General features: G+C 41.2%; 1 protein-coding gene across 1 annotated transcript; it reads right to left on the bottom strand.

Annotated features, from left to right (window-relative positions):
• Positions 1–3,486: 3,486 nt before the first annotated feature.
• On the bottom strand, positions 3,487–4,452 carry nog2.L (noggin 2 L homeolog). The gene is given in 1 exon segment (NM_001095556.1): positions 3,487–4,452. A coding segment is annotated over 1 exon segment (657 nt). The 5' UTR covers positions 4,437–4,452; the 3' UTR covers positions 3,487–3,779.
• Positions 4,453–18,818: the final 14,366 nt, after the last annotated feature.

Here is an 18,818-nt window from a genome sequence, read left to right as displayed (position 1 = left end):
TTTGTAATGACTTGAATGTTTCATTGGAAGGAAATTAGTGATCAAACAATCCCATATTTTGTTTATTTTGGTTTTATCAGAGAAACTGAGTTTCTCCAGCCCGAGACAATGTATCTGAGTGGTGCTGGTTACTAGTAAGGCCATCTTAGTAATGGCAGGGCCCAGGATTAATTAGACAGAAGCCATTATTTTTGTGACTTATGGACCATCTGCAGGGTCGGACTGGGGGACCCATCGGGGCATGCGCACAGTGGGGGGTGAAAAGAGAAAAGCGGTGCGGATCTGGGCCAGCAGGGCCTTAAAGAGACAGGGGTTCACCGGGTTTTTTCCCGGTGTCCCGACGGCCCAGTCCCACCCTGACCATCTGTACTTGTTGTGCTTCAACTCCCAGCACTTCCTCACAACCTTTTGGTGGTTGGAGCTGCTTTTTGCCAACTGGAGGGCTGAAGGTTAGATAACACAGATATAGAGAGTGACTGTTGCCTTCTTGCCCTACAATCTGTATCTGATGTGCCCAACTAACTGTGTAGGTCCCCACTATGTATTCATACCTCCCACCTGTACCATTTTTTTGCGCGTCAGTCCCGATTTTGACAGCTCATCCCACAGTCCCGGGTTTCTTACTGAAATGGCCCAAGTTTCTCTTTGATCTCCTGCACTGAACAGCCAGAGAAAGATATAACGTTTCTGAAATGTAATTAAATAAGAGGCCTTTGGCAGCCCAAGATGCACTTAACAATTTAAGATAAGCAATGATACAATTGTAGCTATTTAAGATAAGCAGGTCACTTGGGAGAGACTTTTAGCTTAAAGGAGAACTAAACACTAAAAATGAATATGGTTAAAAATCCCATACTTTACATACTGATCTTATTGTACAAGCCTCAAGTTTCTGCTTCTCAATAGCATCAATAATCCAGGACTTCAAACTTGTCACAGGGGGTCACCATCTTGGAAAGTGTCTGTGACACTCACATGCTCAGTGGGCTCTGAGCTGCTGTTGAGAAGCTAAGTTTAGGGGTCGTTGCAAATTATCCAGCAGAAAATGAGGTTGGCCTGTAATATAAGCTGATGCTACAGGGCTGATTATTAAATTCTGATGCTAATTGCACTGGTTTCTGTGCTGCCATGTAGTAATTATCTGTATTAATTACTAATCAGCCTTATATTGTGACGTTTCTATTCTATGTGTACTGTATATTGTGAGTGGGTCCCTAAACTCAGTAAGTGACAGCAGCACAGAGCATGTGCAGTGAATCAGCAGAAAAGAAGATGGGGAGCTACTGGGGCATCTTTGGAGACACAGATCTTTACTGCTAAAGGGCTGTGGTTGCCTTGGGCTGTTACAGAAGCACAAAACATCATGTACAACAATTCTAGCTACTTCTTTAGTTAAGCTTTTGTTCTCCTTTAAATGGCAATTCACCTTCATCAGCAAAACTGTTACAACACATACAACCTGGCCCTAAAACTCCCAGAAATGTGTTCAAACTTTCCTTAACCTGCAAAACTTTGTAAAAAGGATGTGGTATTTAAGGGTGTGTGTGGCCATACAATTCACCACACTGCGCACGCCAAATCTTTTTGTCCCTTTTTTCTGTTTTTAAAATGTTGGGAGGTATGTGTAATTCCAGTACAATCGCCTTCGGAATTGTTTTGCCAGTATCTGATGAAAAAAGCAATAAGCATGCATACCAAAGCAATAGCACACATTCAGATTTACATATGGCAACGTCCATTTAAAGGAACAGTAACACCAAAAAAATGAAAGTTTTTAAAGTAATGAAAATATCGTGTTGTGTTGCCCTGCACTGGTAAAACTGATGAGTTTGCTTCAGAAACACTACTATTGTTCATTTAAAGAAGCTGCTGTGTAGCAATGGCGGAAATTGAAAAAAGACTATATGGCACAGGTTAAATAGTGGATAACAGATAACACCATTATGTTCTACAGAGCTTATCTGCTGTGTAACCTAAGCCTTTTCTCCTTTGAATGGCTGCCCCCATTGCCACAAAGCAGCTGATTTATATAAACAATAATAGTGTTTCTGAAGCAAACACCAGTTTTACTAGCGCAGGGCAACACTGCATTATTTTTATTACTTTAAAACACTTTCATTTTTTGATGTTACTGTTCCTTTAAGACCCTAATATACTGCATGTGTTATTCCCACTGACAGTCTAGTACATCACACAGCAAGCAGGCCCCCCACTGTTTTAAAGTGTGTAGTTTATCAGTGTGGCTTGAGCTATGGAGTTTACTGTAAGCTGCCAAAAAAAGAGAACGAGAGGGACAGAGCAAACACATAAAGTTTCGGAATTATCTTTGAAATCAATCTTGCATAGCTGTCCTTGTCCCCCAGCACTCACTGGATTAAGAATAATGACAGGTGCTGATTTATAACAACAGAACTGGGGATTTATTTTATTTTAGCAATTTGTATTGTGTTTCCAACTGGGTGACATTTCGCAAGCAGTTTAAGTTTAAAAATAAAAAGTGTTACCAAAAGAATAACACAAACAGAAACGTATTTATTTTCCAAAGAAAACCGAACCACCGAATATTTATTTGATTTTATTGCTAAAAATGCCTGGTGTGTGTGCCATCGGCTCGTTGTTCAACCGTACAATATGGAATATTCAAGTAAACTTGAGCGATATTTTTCTGTGATCATTAACTAGCGTTTTTTTTTTTTTCATTTTTTTTTTTTTACAATACACAAAGATGAAAATAAATAAGAAGTGTATACAAAGATATTCTTGTTTGACCTCTAAAAACCTATGTATAATACAAGGAAAAAAAAATGTCACTCAAAAAAAAAAAAAAAAAATCTTTTTAGAACATTCATACTTATTTTGTGAATTATTAAGTCATAATAATTAAAAAAAAAATCTAATAATTTCTGCAATATTAGTGAAAAAAAAAACAAGTTTGGATAAAACCAGCTTTTAATGATGAACTTCCGTGAGGATTGTAGACAGGGGGAGAAATGCATTTTGAATTCTTCCTGGCAGCACAGGGTTAAATTAAAGGGAAAGTGCTTCCTCCCATCTCTGCATATTGGGATAGATTAAAAATGTGGTCCATATGCCTCATAAAATACAAATGACCCGTGCCCCCCCCCGCTCACCAAAAGACCCAGCTAGCAAAAAGAAAATTACATCATTATTATCTTTTTCTGTCTTTAAAAAAAAAAGAAGAATCTATTTATTTACAAAAAGCTGGTGACGGTTTTATATTCCCTTTTTTCCCCGTTTTGCTCACATATTTTTTTTTTTTGTTAAAAAGCTATGTTACATATAAAAATAAAACATCTGATTGGAGGTGCTTAGCTCTGGGTGCTTAATTAAGCGTCAAAAATAAAATACATAGCAAATAATAATATCAATAGTTATATTTGTCAACAGTGCTTGGGGGGGATACTTGGATAGGGTCATTTCTTTAAATATTTTATGACTTGTCTGTTTAACCCAAGATAAAGCAAAAGCTTAATTTATTATTTTACTCCCTCTTAGTAAACAAAGAGGCTAACTACATCTACATCTGTGACTTCACTGCCAAGCAATGAACGTGTTAAGGGTATGTCCCCATCTACATAGTCTTCTGCCACCCAACAGTTCAACGTCTAGAGTTTGTCCATTGCAAATGTTTCCATACCCAGTTGCCAGTGGCAGTAATGCACCATGTTGTTTGCCCGTCAGCAGTACAGAGGTTAAACATTGCCCCCATTCCCATTTCTTTAAGTCTTTTTATTTAATTTTTTTTTGGGTACCAGCAGTTAGCATGAACACTTACACTCTGAAATGATAGGGTACTGAACTGGAATCCATGTACAATACTTCTGCCTAGTCCATCCCTGGCAGTACCATCTTAAAAAGGTCTTTGTGACTGACTTGATGGGCTTGCAGTACATGCCCTCTGGAAAGGAACAAGACTTTTCGGAGAAGCAATGTCCCTCCTTGATAAACCTTGGCCAGAACCTGACCCCCAAGTCCTTCCAGGTGTACATCACTGGGCAGTAAGTGTAAGCCCACAACCACTGCAAGAACTTCCTACGGGCCTTCTTGCCCATCCTGATCCTGCCACCGTACGGTGTCTCGCTGAGGTCTAGTTTCTTCAGCTCCAAAGGGATAGAGCCAAGGGTTTTCATTTTAGTCAATGAGTCCTGGGTGGATGTGTTGACGCTGTTGGGCAAAACCACTGACATAAAATTAGGGTCGAAGTTGCTACCAAGCTTCTTCCTCAATGTCCGCTCATCCAGATCCTGCTCCTTTGGGTCTTGCTCTGGGTCTGGGTGTTCAATGATGTCCTTTACAGGTAAATTTTCACTCGGAGAGGGTCTAAGCCTGAGATAAGGCTGACAGGACCCCTGATGGTGAACCAGAAACAGCCACAAGCAAAGCAAAAAAGCCTCAGGCAGATTTATCCTCTTCATGATGTTCAACCCCCCCTTCAATGAAGAAGGTTCTCCCACCCCCCTCCCGCCTCTTAATCAATAATTACAGATAGTAAGATTCCAATGGACGCTTATAATCCACAAGCAGATTTTCGAATGCAGGGGAGCCGGTGGGTTCTGCTTAAAAGAAAAAAAAGATTCTTCCCAAAATTCTTATATTCTCCCCCTGGCCTGCTTTTTTGCAGAGCTCCGAAATAGATACAAAGTCCAGAGAAGATGCTTTAAATAGACCAGTGGTTTATGTGACACTCACTTTACACAGATGGGTATACTGTATGTGATCTGCAGCCTTGTGGAGCCAGGAAGTTTCTCACAGAGAGGTAGCTGTGTCAGTAAGTAAAGGAGAATCACACGGGGAAAGACGATATTTGACCCCCTTTTCCAACTTTTCATTTGCCCTGTAATTTTTTTTTATTTTTTATTTGGGCACGCAGATTCACAGAGGACTTTTCTCCATCCCCATGGTGACATCCAGGATAACTCGTCTAGACATTGTGACACAGCCTGGTATCAGACCAGAGCCGGAGAAATACAAAAAATAACAACCCGTTGCACAAAATCGATTTTATCTCCTTTAAAAAATTTTTACAATTCCTTTAGTCTGATTTCTGAACTATTTACAGCTGGGGGAAAAAAATCCCCCACCCCCTCAAGGAAATGCAAATATATTTATATATATATAGCAGATTTGCTTTGTTAAGCTCTCCCAAAATCCCAAAAGATATCCAGACTTACAGAAGGATAAGGCTTCATCTTCTCCGGTGATGCTTTCACTCGGTTACCTTTATTTTCAGCAAATCATTAATGCAGAAGAGGCTGCTGTGTGCGGAGCCTTATTATCCTGGGTATTCTGCTGTGTGACAATCGGCTCCTTGGCTCCCGCTTTTGTGGAAAGGCTAGCAAGTCTTTCTTTTTGAGGAGCAGATGAAAAGGCAGTGAGAGCAGACACCATACACATGGAGCAGCCTGTGTGTGGAGGGGAGTCCCTTTGAAAGCAAAGCTCCTGCTCTTTTTCTTCTTTTTTTTCTTTGCGAGCTAAGAATGCTCTTTGGGTGCAAATGAGCTGGTGCCGACTGGGAGGAGGACAGATTAAGACCCCCTTGTATAATTCAGCATGGTATCACATTGCCATACTCTGTCTCATATCCAGATGCAGAGCCTTAAATGACACCATTCTGCTTTTCCTCAGTGCTTGGCCTCAGGGTCTTGTCTCTGAGCTTCTGCAGGGACCAGATGGGAGCTGAAAAGTAGCAGGTTACAGGCACTGAAGATGCTTGAGACGTTCCCAACAAGTGTGCTGTCCAGTGTTTGCTTTGTGCATTCATGCAGGTTCCTATACAGGGTGGGGGGGAATCCTCTTCTGTACTTGCCTTTCACCCTTCTGTCTGCAGAGCTTGCAGGAGAGTGTGTCCTCCACTGCTACTCACTCCTTAATGTGCTGTGCTCTTCCCCTTCACTGCAAGTTAAATATCTCCCCCTGATGGTGTGAATTGTTAACTGACACTGCCCACTGCAGTCACTCCCCCCACAACACACACATTCACACACACTCTTACATACTCTCTGACTGACAGCCTCTCCACAACAACCTTCATAGACCCCCCTCCCTTCCTATTCCCAAACCCTAACCAATTGATAGATTTTGCCTGCTGGGTCCTAAACCACACCACCTGCTTTTAGGGCTTCCCTATTTAACCCCCACGGAAGCTCAGCAGATCTTTGCAAACACCAAGAGGATCCTTTTATAATCCCGTTCAGAAAATGCCTGATGAAAATGTAGGAGGCTAATTAGCCAGTGGAACTCATCTATGTCCTAGAATGCAGAGTTGTTCAACTATAAGCTATGCAGACTCTGCCAGCCATTCCCATTCAACTCTGACTGCTGGCAAAATGACAGTTGGAGTTCTCACTTAGGAGTAAATTCACTAACCTCAGAAAATTCGCCAACGACGGCTTCACTCACAGTGCAACACTTCGCCAGGCATAGATTCGCCAAGACAACGGTAATTCACTAAAATCCGAAGTTGCGTCCAGGACGACGAACGCTGGCGAATTTGCGCTAGCGTTACTGCGCCAAGCGAAGTGAAGTTGCGCTGGCGTTGGCTAATTTGCATACGGAGGGAAGTTAAAGTTCAATGGACGTATATGTTGCAGCAAATACATTACACTACACGAGCCCGGGAAACCTTAATAAATAAAATAAAGTTGTTATATTGCCCTACACATGAGCCCAGTGTATAGTTTATGTGCCATATTTTAAGAAATGTTGGGGGGAAGCTGGTGACCCCAAAAAAATGTTACGCTCTTTTGCTGCCTATCACCCTGAAAAAAGTAAAAGACGCCAGCGCTTTTTGGGATTTAAAAAAATGTTCAACTATTTTTTTTTAGGAACTCCTATCTAATCTATTGCACTTCGCCTGGTCTGAGCTGGCGAAGGAAAGTCTGGCACAAAAGGTAAAGTTCAGTAAAATTAGTGAATTTGCATAGTTACGTCCATTCGCCAGGCATTAGGGAGCATAGTACTGATAGAGTCTATCTCATTCTCGTTTACGCCAGCGACCGTTAGTAAATCGGAGAAGTTCGGAAATGATGTCATCTGGCGAATTTTCGCCAGCGTTAGTCACTTCGCGCTTTAGTAAATTTGCCCCTTAATGTAGCATTCACCTTTAACAATGCCTCCATAAGACTACAATGCAGTGGTTCACCTTTTGCTTTTTAAGCTCTCCAATTCCATGGCACATTAGCTCCACTTAGTAACCTTGCTAGCTTGACTTAATGAGTATGAAAGTGCATGACAGGTGTCCGTCTCACAGGCCTCCAGCAGTTGCTGTAACTGTTACCCTCGCTATCACAGACTTCCGATGAAAAGCAACGATCAGGCGGCTCCTGGCATGAATAATATACACGCAGAACCACAAAGGGAATACCGGTCAGCAGCTACGACCCCAGCAGGTATATATATGAAACTGTCTGGCAAGTGAAACTGTCTGGCATTCATGTGCCGTACATATGGTTTCTACTAAGACTATGGAACCTGCTGTGACACTGACAGGTATATATTCGAAAGTTTACTTATCTCGCTAGGAACGTGGCCTGGGAAGTATTTTGCATGCTGTGTTTTATATCCTGCTGAGGTACAGCAGAGGGAGCACTTTTCCTTCTCTATGTTACCTGCTGTTCTGTGTATGAGCAACAAGCGGGGTTATGGCCGATAAAGAGCAGCAATCCCAAATGTACATATGTAAGTATAAAAACATCCAATTGTAGTAAGATAACTCACCAAAGTAGAGTAGCGGCCCAGGTGCTCCTGCCCCAGGCCCTCAGCTCGAGGGAGTGGGCAGTCAATATACAGAGAAAATAGAGGGTTTAGGGCAATCTAGGATGCCACATATATATCAGACCAAAAATAGGTTAGTTAAAAAGTAGAAAAAAATCTTTATTCAAACAATCATCTGAGCCTAACGCGTTTCGTTTCCCTGAAGACATTTAATCATAGACTTCATAAAGAGCAGCAGCCAAAGAAATGTTTGAACTGGACAAGGAAAAGATAACTGCTGGTTGGTTACTGTGGGAGCAGTAATCCGTGGCAACGCTTGCCTGCCGCTCACCTTGCCACTTTTAATACATTATAGGGCTTGTTTATTATGGGGAGAAAAGAGGGGAAAAACAATAACTGGAAAGATGTAACGTCTTCCATTGTAGACACAACACTTTGTGCTCATAGAATGAGAGAATAAAGTCTGGCCTGTGTTTATGCAGCCCATACTGGTTTGTGGGCAGAAGGTGGTCTGCTTCCTCTGGTACACCCCTTCATTACATGAAATCCGGGAGCCAAGAGTGAGGCAAGAGGTGCTTTTTTGTGTAGGCACTCAGCACTCTAGAACCCTCGCTCATTGTCAATTAACCCTTATGAATTACTGGACTGGGGGGAGCCTACATCACTACATAACCTCCCTACATAAATAGAAGTTTCAAGGGAGCAATTTCCCTTTCAACCTGCCTTAAAGGAGAACTAAACCCTAAAAATGAATGTCTAAAAATGCCATATTTTATATACAGAACTTATTGCACGAGGCTAAAGTTTCAGCTTGTCAATAGCAGCAATGATCCAGGACTTCAAACTTGTCACAGGGGGTCACCATCTTGGAAAGTGTCTGTGACACTCACATGCTCAGTGGGCTCTGAGCAGCTGTTGAGAAGCTAAGCTTAGGGGTCGTTGATAATTATCCAGCAGAAAATGAGGTTGACCTGTAATATAAGCTGATGTTACAGGGCTGAATATTGAATTCTGATGCTAGTTGCACTGGTTTCTGAGCTGCCGTGTAGTAATTATCTGTATTAATTACTAATCAGCCTTATATTGTGACATTTATAATCTATGTGTACTGTATATTGTGAGTGGGTCCCTAAGATCAGTAAGTGACTGCAGCACAGAGCATGTGCAGTGAATCAGCAGAAAAGAAGATGGGGAGCTACTGGGGCATCTTTGGAGACACAGGTCTTCACTGCTAAAGGGCTGTGGTTGCCTTGGGCTGGTACAGAAACCCAAAACATAACGTACAATATTAATAGTCTACTTTTTTAGTTAGGCTTCAGTTTTCCTTTAAAACCAGCTACAAGTATTGTGCATCATCTGGATCAAATCCTAGGCATGGTGGGAAGTTCCCTTTGCTTTAGAACTATTGCAACTCTATATGACTTGATAGTGCCCTGCCGAGCTCAAATAAATGAATATCACACTGTATGAGCATGGGTTTAGTTGTCGCAGAACTACAATTTCCAGTATCCCTGATAGATGTTGTAGTTCATCAACAACTGGGAGGGTGGGAGCTTGACATTCCTGATGTTTGGCATTTAGAGTTCCAGTAACAAATACTGTACAGTAGCAGCCACCACCTAGCAGAGCCACAAAGAACTACTGATCAGTAGCTATGGGCCCAGCAAACACTTGTTAACCCCTCTTGCTAATGTCTGGCTTATGCCAAACAGAAGGGAAATCCTGTAGCCGGCACAGGTACCTGCCTTGCAAGAAATGAATACTGCAGGCTGTATATGATTGCATCATGTTGGGGTAACAATTTACCTTCTGTGCTCAACACAACATGCTCTGTTTATTATCAGTGGCCTACCTTGAGACACGAGGCTCCACCACCCACACTCGTGGGTCCCCAACTGCCACCCACACCTGCAGACCCACCTTTCCCCCTCTGTCTCTGTTTTCCTTGGTCTGAACTTAACTTTTTTGCCACCCCAGGGGTTATTAGGGATTCCCTAAATTTCCATTCCTCTAGGGAATTGAATCTTTGTCTCCAGGGTGCCCAGCAGATGAAGAACTGTTCACCTGAATTGGCACCCTGTCTCTTTTTACTCCCCCATGACTTTTATGTATAGAGGTAAGATGTAAATCCGGGCACAACTCAAGGCACCTATTTATAATTTAATATTGATTTATTATGCTATTATGTTTGTCACGTTTTTACTCTTTTTTATGTATTTTCCTCACTTGAGATTTTCAGGGTGCAGTGGACCCATTATGGGTTTTGTCCCACAGACCCAAAGAAAAACTAGGGGGGAAGGCTTGGCTGAACCTCGGTAAAGGCAAAGGTGGGTTAGCAATCACACCCAACAGTATTTCTATCGTCCTCAAGGGGTTGTGTTTAAATAGCCTAATAATTACTGGCACCGGAAGGGTAAGTTCAACATATAAGTTCAACATTAAATGTGCATTATTTAAGGTTTTTACTCGAGAGAAAACTGCTCCAGCTTTGAAGCTAATGAGCAGTTTTCTCTCGAGTAAAAACCTTAATGCACATTAAATGGTCGCTTACCGAGTCGGTGCCCTGACCCGGGTGCAGCCGCCCAAGAGAGAACAGTATTTTCAGTCACCAATCTTTACAGCAGTGCACTCCAGACCTCCATAGAAGACTGCCACATCCAGAATTCAGGTTAAAAAGTTATATATTTTATTTTTACATTTGACTTACAAACAAGTGGCTGAGGTCTGACGCATTTTATGTCTTCACACTTCCTCAGAGACTTTGGGGCAGATTTACTAAAGGGTCGAAGTGACTAACTTTAGCGAAAATTCGCCATAATTTCGCTACTTTGCCGATTTACTAACGGTCGCTGTCGAAACTTCGCTAGCGAAGGAGATAGACTCTAGTGGTACTTCACTCCCTAACGCCTGGCGAATTTGTGCTCTGGTGAAAGGACGTAACTGCACAAATTCACTAAGATGCGAATATTACTGAACGTTACCTCTTGCGCCAGACTTGCCTTCGCCCCACCTGGAACCAGGCAACGTGCAATAGAGTAGATAGGACTTCCTCAAAAAAGTCCCAATAAAAGCTGGCGACTTTTCATTTTTCAGGGTGATTGGCTACAAAAGATCGTAATTCGATCGGATTTTAGTGAATTAGCGTTGTGCTGGCGAATCTGCGTCTGGCGAAGTTTTGCGATGTGAGCGAAGCTGTCGCTGGCGATTTTTCGGAGGTTAGTGAATTTGCCCCATAGTGTCTCTGAGGAAGTGCGTAGACACGAAACGCATCAGACCTCAGCGGCTTGTTTGTATGTCAGATGTAGAAATAAATCATATAACTTTTTAACCTGAATTCTGTATTTGGCGGTCTTCAAAGGTGGGCTAGCAGACCCATGCCCTTGTGTGCCTTTTGGCTGGGGGGGGAGTCGGGGAAAAAATGGTTCCAAAGACTCTAGTTTCTGCTTACTACTACTCTCTACGTCTCTCATTGTTTTACTTTGATGCTCAATCAATGCGATTCTGCCCCTGTTTTATGCTTACATTGATACACATTGGCAAACTGAAGTTATACTATGTGGCTGAATTCTCTAACTGGTTAAATTGCTCCGTTGGCAGCTGTGGGAGTTTAAGGGTAGGTATCACTGAGCTTTTATTGATCAGCAGTTCAGTTGGGACAAAAATGCTCAATAGCCAAGCTGCTTCTATACAAAGTGACCTGTGTCACCACCAAAAACATGTCAACAAAAGGGAACACAGAGAAACTGCTGTTTCCTTCCAAGGTTGAGGCGCCAGACAGGGACACCAGCTGATTCAGAGTGGTTGTCAGGGGTCCTGACATTGACTCTACAACAGCACTGCCCATGTGCTACGCCAAGTAGAAGGCACAACAAAGGAGGCAACAGAGGGGCTTGCAGAACCACCCTATGGTAAAAACAGGTATGCCAACATGGCTGATCCCTAGAATTATAAGGCATTTTTTTAGCATGTTTATTCCCAGAATCACTGCTCTGTACATGACAGTACAGCAAGTGCTACAGAGACCACAGCAGGATATGTTCAACTTAGGAGCTATATTTTGTATAATGTTATGGTTCCTATACACTGGCAATTACCACATTCCTATGCAGGTGCAGGTAGCCCTTGCTCTGATATATGATCTGGGCTAATTCAGATACTGAGTGCACCGGAAATCCCTTTTTTGCAAACAACATACCAAATACCAAATCCTGCACTTGTCCGATTTTTGCTCCCAGACCCACAAACTGCATCTTTACCCGCTTGGAAAAAAATGCCATATCCGCTGTTTCGGAAGTGACAGTATCACAAAATGGAAGTGACATCAGAGGATGAGGGAAGTGAAAAAATACATACATACTGTACATACAACCGGCACCTATAAATCACTTTAAAAAGTATTCATCACTTTAACAAGTCAGTTGAATACTGTGGGAGCCCAAACATGGCACCTATACCTGCGTTCCCGTAACTCGCAGGTACCTGACCTGATGTAGAACTCTACTGTGTCTCTCCTGGGTATGCAGCCCCCAAATAGCGATTCCCTGGGTCCCTAAGGGCCAGAACCACCTAAAGATGAATTTACTTGGCTGATCTTTACTGGTTTTATATTCCCAGCTTTATTTATTTCGCTAGCTACAAATGAGCAACTGCAACAGTGCTTGGCTGGCCTGCAATGTGAATCTATAGCAGGAAATTGTTAAGTTAAAGGGACCCGTCACGCAAAAAAAAAAATATATTCAATATCTTATTTTATCACATTAGTCAAGCAAAATTAACTTTAATTACACTGTATATATCATTTGAATCTTATTTCCTTCAGTCTGGGAATTCATAAATATAGCAAGCAGGCAGAAGCCATTTTGTGGACACTGTTATTAAGACAAGCCTTGTATCATCTCAGAATCTTGTTTGTGCACCAGAATGGGTGACCCGATATCCATCCCCATGCACTGGCTACACAATTAAACAGTGAAGAGAACTGCAGGAATGTGGGGAGAGCAGTGACATGTAGGAAGTGCTGAATGGAAAGTGAAAGTAATTGCTTGTCCCGCCTCTATGCATAAGGCATAGAGGAGGGGCAGACAATATTTGATTGACAGCTGAGATTTTTAAATGAGCTTACAACAGCTATGAATGCTTTAATAAAAAATAGAAATTGGGTTTCACGTTTCATTTGAAAAGGACTTTTATTATACAGTTTTTTGTGACTGGTCCACTTTAAGGAAGTGCAAATTGATATACTTACACACGCACAGCATTTTCTCTCCTGGCGTATCTAATCCACAATGGAGAAATGAAACTTATACTGAGCACAGTTAATATAGCATTCAGTGTTACAACCAGAGTTGGATTGGGGGTTCTGGGGCTCACCGGGCTGCCATATCAGGTCCCCACTCGTCACATACCTTCTTTCCTTGCGGCCTTGATCGGGGTCAGGGGGGGAGGCAGGTAGATAGTAGGCCCACTGGCTTTTGGGGTTGCCTCCTTTTCTGGAAAAAAATACCAACCGTCCTATATATTTATCTTTTTTCCCTATTAATAACATTGGTATCAACCATTATTTTTACCGGCCAGGCCAAGATAATACCAGCCAGGTGGCAACCCTACTGGTGTCCCACTGGCCCAGTCTGATCCTGGCTATAACTGTAGTTCTGCAACAGCAGATGTGCCATAGGTTGTCTGCCACACCTTCATAACTTTATATAAGCTGAGACATTGGACATTCCCTTACCTTCAAGAAGGAATCTCTGCCACTTCAGAAATGGCACAGCTTTTCACAGCAGAGCTCTACATGCTCTGTTGTAAATCTGCTGCCAGTCATCACTTCTGGCACTCAGACAGCTGGCAGTCAGCACACTTGTTGGGGGGGTGCAATCGGTATCTTGTAGATAGTGTTGCACGGCTCTACTTTTTTGGGGGTGGAAAAATCTTTGAATTGTAAAATAATCTTTCTCGAGACAAACCTTGCAGCTGTCTCTTATTGAATATGCCTCAATATTTTCTCATTGCTAATTATCAAACTATTTGCCTTCCTCATCTGTCTCAGTCTAGCATTTAAATGGGGGTCACTGACCCCGGCAGCCAAAACACTATTGCTCTGTGTGGCTAAAATTTTATACATATTCCAACTTTTTATAATGTTTCTTTCTGTTCAGGCCCTATGCATTTTCCAGTCTCCCCTTCAAACCATTGCTTGGTTGCTAGGGAGAATTGGACCCCAACAACCAGATAGCTGCTGAAATTCATAAGCTAAATAATAAAAAAATAAAAAAGACAGACTGAAAATTGTCTCACTATCTACTAAAGCAATGGAAAGGTAAACTCTGTCTTTAATTGTTTTTTAAAACATATCCTCATTACTCTCTGTGCAGAAAACCTGGCCGCAGTCTATTCTTTGGAGAAATGCTCTAAATTCATTAGTAACATTCTTGCTAAAGACACCAGGGACCAGTATACATTTAAAAAAAAAAAAAAAAAAAGTGTAAGATCAAATAAGACTTGACTTTTCACAGCAAGTCATAAATATCACAACGTAGGTGGGCCAGATATTTCTTATTTGTTGGCCAATCTTGGCATCTATAAATATTTTTGTTTTAAAGTATTTTTTTTTTAATGTTTCATCTGTGAAAAAGGGGCACAAAGAAATGCATTTTTTTTTTTTTTACAGCCGTTATATCAGTTACACTGTTTCAGAATATTGGCAGGAATAACAGTGTTCCAGTGTAAAATGCAGGCAATTACTTTTTACAGTGTACACCTTGTGCAGCACAGCACCTGTAATGTATGGCCGCTATAGAATGTGAGCACGCTTTAATACTTTTTAATGAACAGGCCCTGCTAAAGCTGTTTGCTTTGTGTATTAATGTGTGTTTGTGGATTTGAACGCTGCTTGTTTTTTAATGGCTACATGGTGCATTTTTTTTACAATTCCTAAATACGGATTGCACCCAATTTTCCAGCTTCATAAATACTTGGGGGTCATGTAAGATCATGGAGCAGAACAGTACATGCCTTAGAGCTGTAACTTTCCTATGGTCACACGGCCAGTGCAATGTATCTGGAACTGGTCTGAGATTTAAGAGCACCCATGCTATTGGCAAAGGTATGTTAAAGGCGTTGTTCACCTCTAAAAAAACAAAACTTTTAATACTACGTAGAGAGTGATATTCTGAGACAATTTGCAATTGGTTTTCATTTTTTATCATTTGTGGTTTTTGAGTTATTTAGCTTTTTTATTAAGCAGCTCTCCAGTTTGCAATTTCAGCCATCTTGTTGCTAGGGTCTAAATTACCCTAGCAGCCATGCACTGATTTGAATAAAAGACTGGGATATGAACATGAGAGAACCTGAATAGAAAGAGGAGTAATAAAACATAGCAATTTATAGCCTTTCAGAGCATTTGTTTTTAGATGGGGGTGACCCCCATTTGAAAGCTGAAAAAGGAGTCAGAAGAAAATGGTAAATAATTTAAAAACTATAAAAAATAAAAATGAAAAGTTGCTCAGAATTAGACATTCTATAACATACTAAAAGTTAACTTAAGGTTAATCACCCCTTCAACCAGATATTGGGTTTCCTTGGGAAGAACCATATGTGGGCCTGGAATATATAGATAGCTAAGCATCTGTTTCAGCTTTTATAAATCTCATAATTCTCAGGCAAAAGCAACTGATGCATGCAGGGTTATCAATTTCATTTATAATACCCATAAAACACAGTGGCAGGTTCATGTAGAATACCCCCAGAACTCATAGCAGTATGACTCAGAGGCAATTCCATATATAATAATCCCAGAATTTACTACAGTGGCAAGTCCATGTATGATACATCCAGAACTCATAGCAGGATGACTCAGTGTCAATTCCATGTATAAATACCCCCAGAACTCATAGTAGGATGGCACAGTGTCAATTCCATGTATAAATACCCCCAGAACTCATAGTAGGATGGCACAGTGTCAATTCCATGTATAAATACCCCCAGAACTCATAGTAGGATGACACAGTATCAATTCCATGTATAAATACCCCCAGAACTCATAGCAGGATGGCACAGTGTCAATTCCATGTATAAATACCCCCAGAACTCATAGCAGGATGACACAGTGTCAATTCCATGTATAAATACCCCCAGAACTCATAGTAGGATGACACAGTGACAATTCCATGTATAAATACCCCCAGAACTCATAGCAGGATGACACAGTGTCAATTCCATGTATAAATACCCCCAGAACTCATAGTAGGATGACACAGTGACAATTCCATGTATAAATACCCCCAGAACTCATAGTAGAATGGCACAGTGTCAATTCAATGTATAAATACCCCCAGAACTCATAGTAGGATGGCACAGTGTCAATTCCATGTATAAATACCCCCAGAACTCATAGTAGGATGACACAGTGACAATTCCATGTATAAATACCCCCAGAACTCATAGCAGGATGACACAGTGTCAATTCCATGTATAAATACCCCCAGAACTCATAGTAGGATGACACAGTGACAATTCCATGTATAAATACCCCCAGAACTCATAGTAGAATGGCACAGTGTCAATTCAATGTATAAATACCCCCAGAACTCATAGTAGGATGGCACAGTGTCAATTCCATGTATAAATACCCCCAGAACTCATAGTAGGATGGCACAGTGTCAATTCCATGTATAAATACCCCCAGAACTCATAGTAGGATGGCACAGTGTCAATTCCATGTATAAATACCCCCAGAACTCATAGTAGGATGACACAGTATCAATTCCATGTATAAATACCCCCAGAACTCATAGCAGGATGGCACAGTGTCAATTCCATGTATAAATACCCCCAGAACTCATAGTAGGATGACACAGTGACAATTCCATGTATAAATACCCCCAGAACGCATAGTAGGATGGCACAGTGTCAATTCAATGTATAAATACCCCCAGAACTCATAGTAGGATGGCACAGTGTCAATTCCATTTATAAATACCCCCAGAACTCATAGTAGGATGGCACAGTGTCAATTCCATGTATAAATACCCCCAGAACTCATAGTAGGATGACACAGTGACAATTCCATGTATAAATACCCCCAGAACGCATAGTAGGATGGCACAGTGTCAATTCAATGTATAAATACCCCCAGAACTCATAGTAGGATGGCACAGTGTCAATTCCATTTATAAATACCCCCAGAACTCATAGTAGGATGGCACAGTGTCAATTCCATGTATAAATACCCCCAGAACTCATAGTAGGATGACACAGTGACAATTCCATGTATAAATACCCCCAGAACGCATAGTAGGATGACACAGTATCAATTCCATGTATAAATACCCCCAGAACTCATAGTAGGATGACACAGTGACAATTCCATGTATAAATACCCCCAGAACGCATAGTAGGATGGCACAGTGTCAATTCAATGTATAAATACCCCCAGAACTCATAGTAGGATGGCACAGTGTCAATTCCATGTATAAATACCCCCAGAACTCATAGTAGGATGGCACAGTGTCAATTCCATGTATAAATACCCCCAGAACTCATAGTAGGATGACACAGTGACAATTCCATGTATAAATACCCCCAGAACGCATAGTAGGATGGCACAGTGTCAATTCAATGTATAAATACCCCCAGAACTCATAGTAGGATGGCACAGTGTCAATTCCATGTATAAATACCCCCAGAACTCATAGTAGGATGACACAGTGACAATTCCATGTATAAACACCCCCAGAACTCGGCATCGGGTGTGGGTCGATGTTTTGTGAGATTATATCTTTAAATGGAGTATAGTAAATTTCTGTGTCTCTTATTTGTGGAAAATTAGAATAGATTTGAAGCATTTCTCATCCTTGCAGCCTCCAGAATTGGTTGAAATAAGATTGATAGCAGGGCATTACAAAAACCGTACTAAATTATCAATTTGACCTGCATATAAAGAAGTATGACAATACTATGCTATTACTTTCCTGATGCTATTAATACAAATTCAAATATTGTTGGGTCTATGGAGAGATAATGATTTCTTTCTCTCTGTGGGGAAAGTAGTATGGCAGCTCCCATGTATATGTTTAATGCAACTCTCTCCATCCAAGTGCGCATATTTCCCCCAGAAATGAACAATAATTTGTCCTACAAGTTGCTCGTATGGATTTATTGGCTAGTTTTTTTCTGAACAGCCCAGTTATTTAATTCAACTTCATGTGCTGCAACGTCTAATTAGTTGTTTATTTTTAATCTGCAAAATAAAGTACATTCCTCTGCAAAAAAAAAAAAAAAGGTTGATATTTACAGCACACGCTTTATGAAGGTTCAGCACTTTATTTTTTCGTAGCGTGGTTTAATCATTCTGTAAACATCTGCGGAAAACACACTACAACTGTTTTTTGTTACAAAACATCTGCAGTTTCGGTACTGAAGAAACACATTGAAGACAGGGGAAAGACTAATGAATGTACTGTTGGTGCAGGTAGGGCTTTAGTGAAAGGGCTGAAAGAATCCATAGCATTTTATATTGTGAGGGGTATCCTTGGGAGGGATTAGTGCCCTTTAGGCATGCTAACATCTAGAGCCTGAAAAACTTTTCTTGTCAAGCGTAGATGGGCCATGGCATTACTCCTCAAGATAACATGTGATGATACCTAATAAAGATCATATTTATTGAATATTTTAATGCTGCACATTTATTGTAACATGGATGGAAATGTACAATCAAATGCACCTTTTCTGCACCCCCCCCCGGTATCCCATGTGCATCAGCTTCCTAGCCCACAAAACTAGAGGGTCTGAGAATGGTGCTTAAGTAGTGTGACTTGCTGCCAGTGAATTTCAGATACCCTTGGGCTGTGGGCTACTCCCTGCAACTGCCAGCAGTGTGTGTCCCTTTAAATACCTTACCTGTCAGTGAATCCTGTAGGTCTCCTGAGGTATAGCTCAGCCAGGAGAAAAGTGACAGCAGTTCAGGGGGTTGCTTCTTACAATAATTTATATATTCAACAATATATAAATATATATAAAGTAAATCTTGGTCACAGAATTCAGTCTTCAGGTACTGGACAACCTTCACACTTATAAATACTCAAGCT

Source organism: Xenopus laevis, chromosome 9_10L (assembly GCF_017654675.1).
Source record: "Xenopus laevis strain J_2021 chromosome 9_10L, Xenopus_laevis_v10.1, whole genome shotgun sequence".
Lineage (NCBI taxonomy): Eukaryota > Metazoa > Chordata > Amphibia > Anura > Pipidae > Xenopus > Xenopus laevis.
This window is presented reverse-complemented; position numbering and strand designations above follow the sequence as displayed.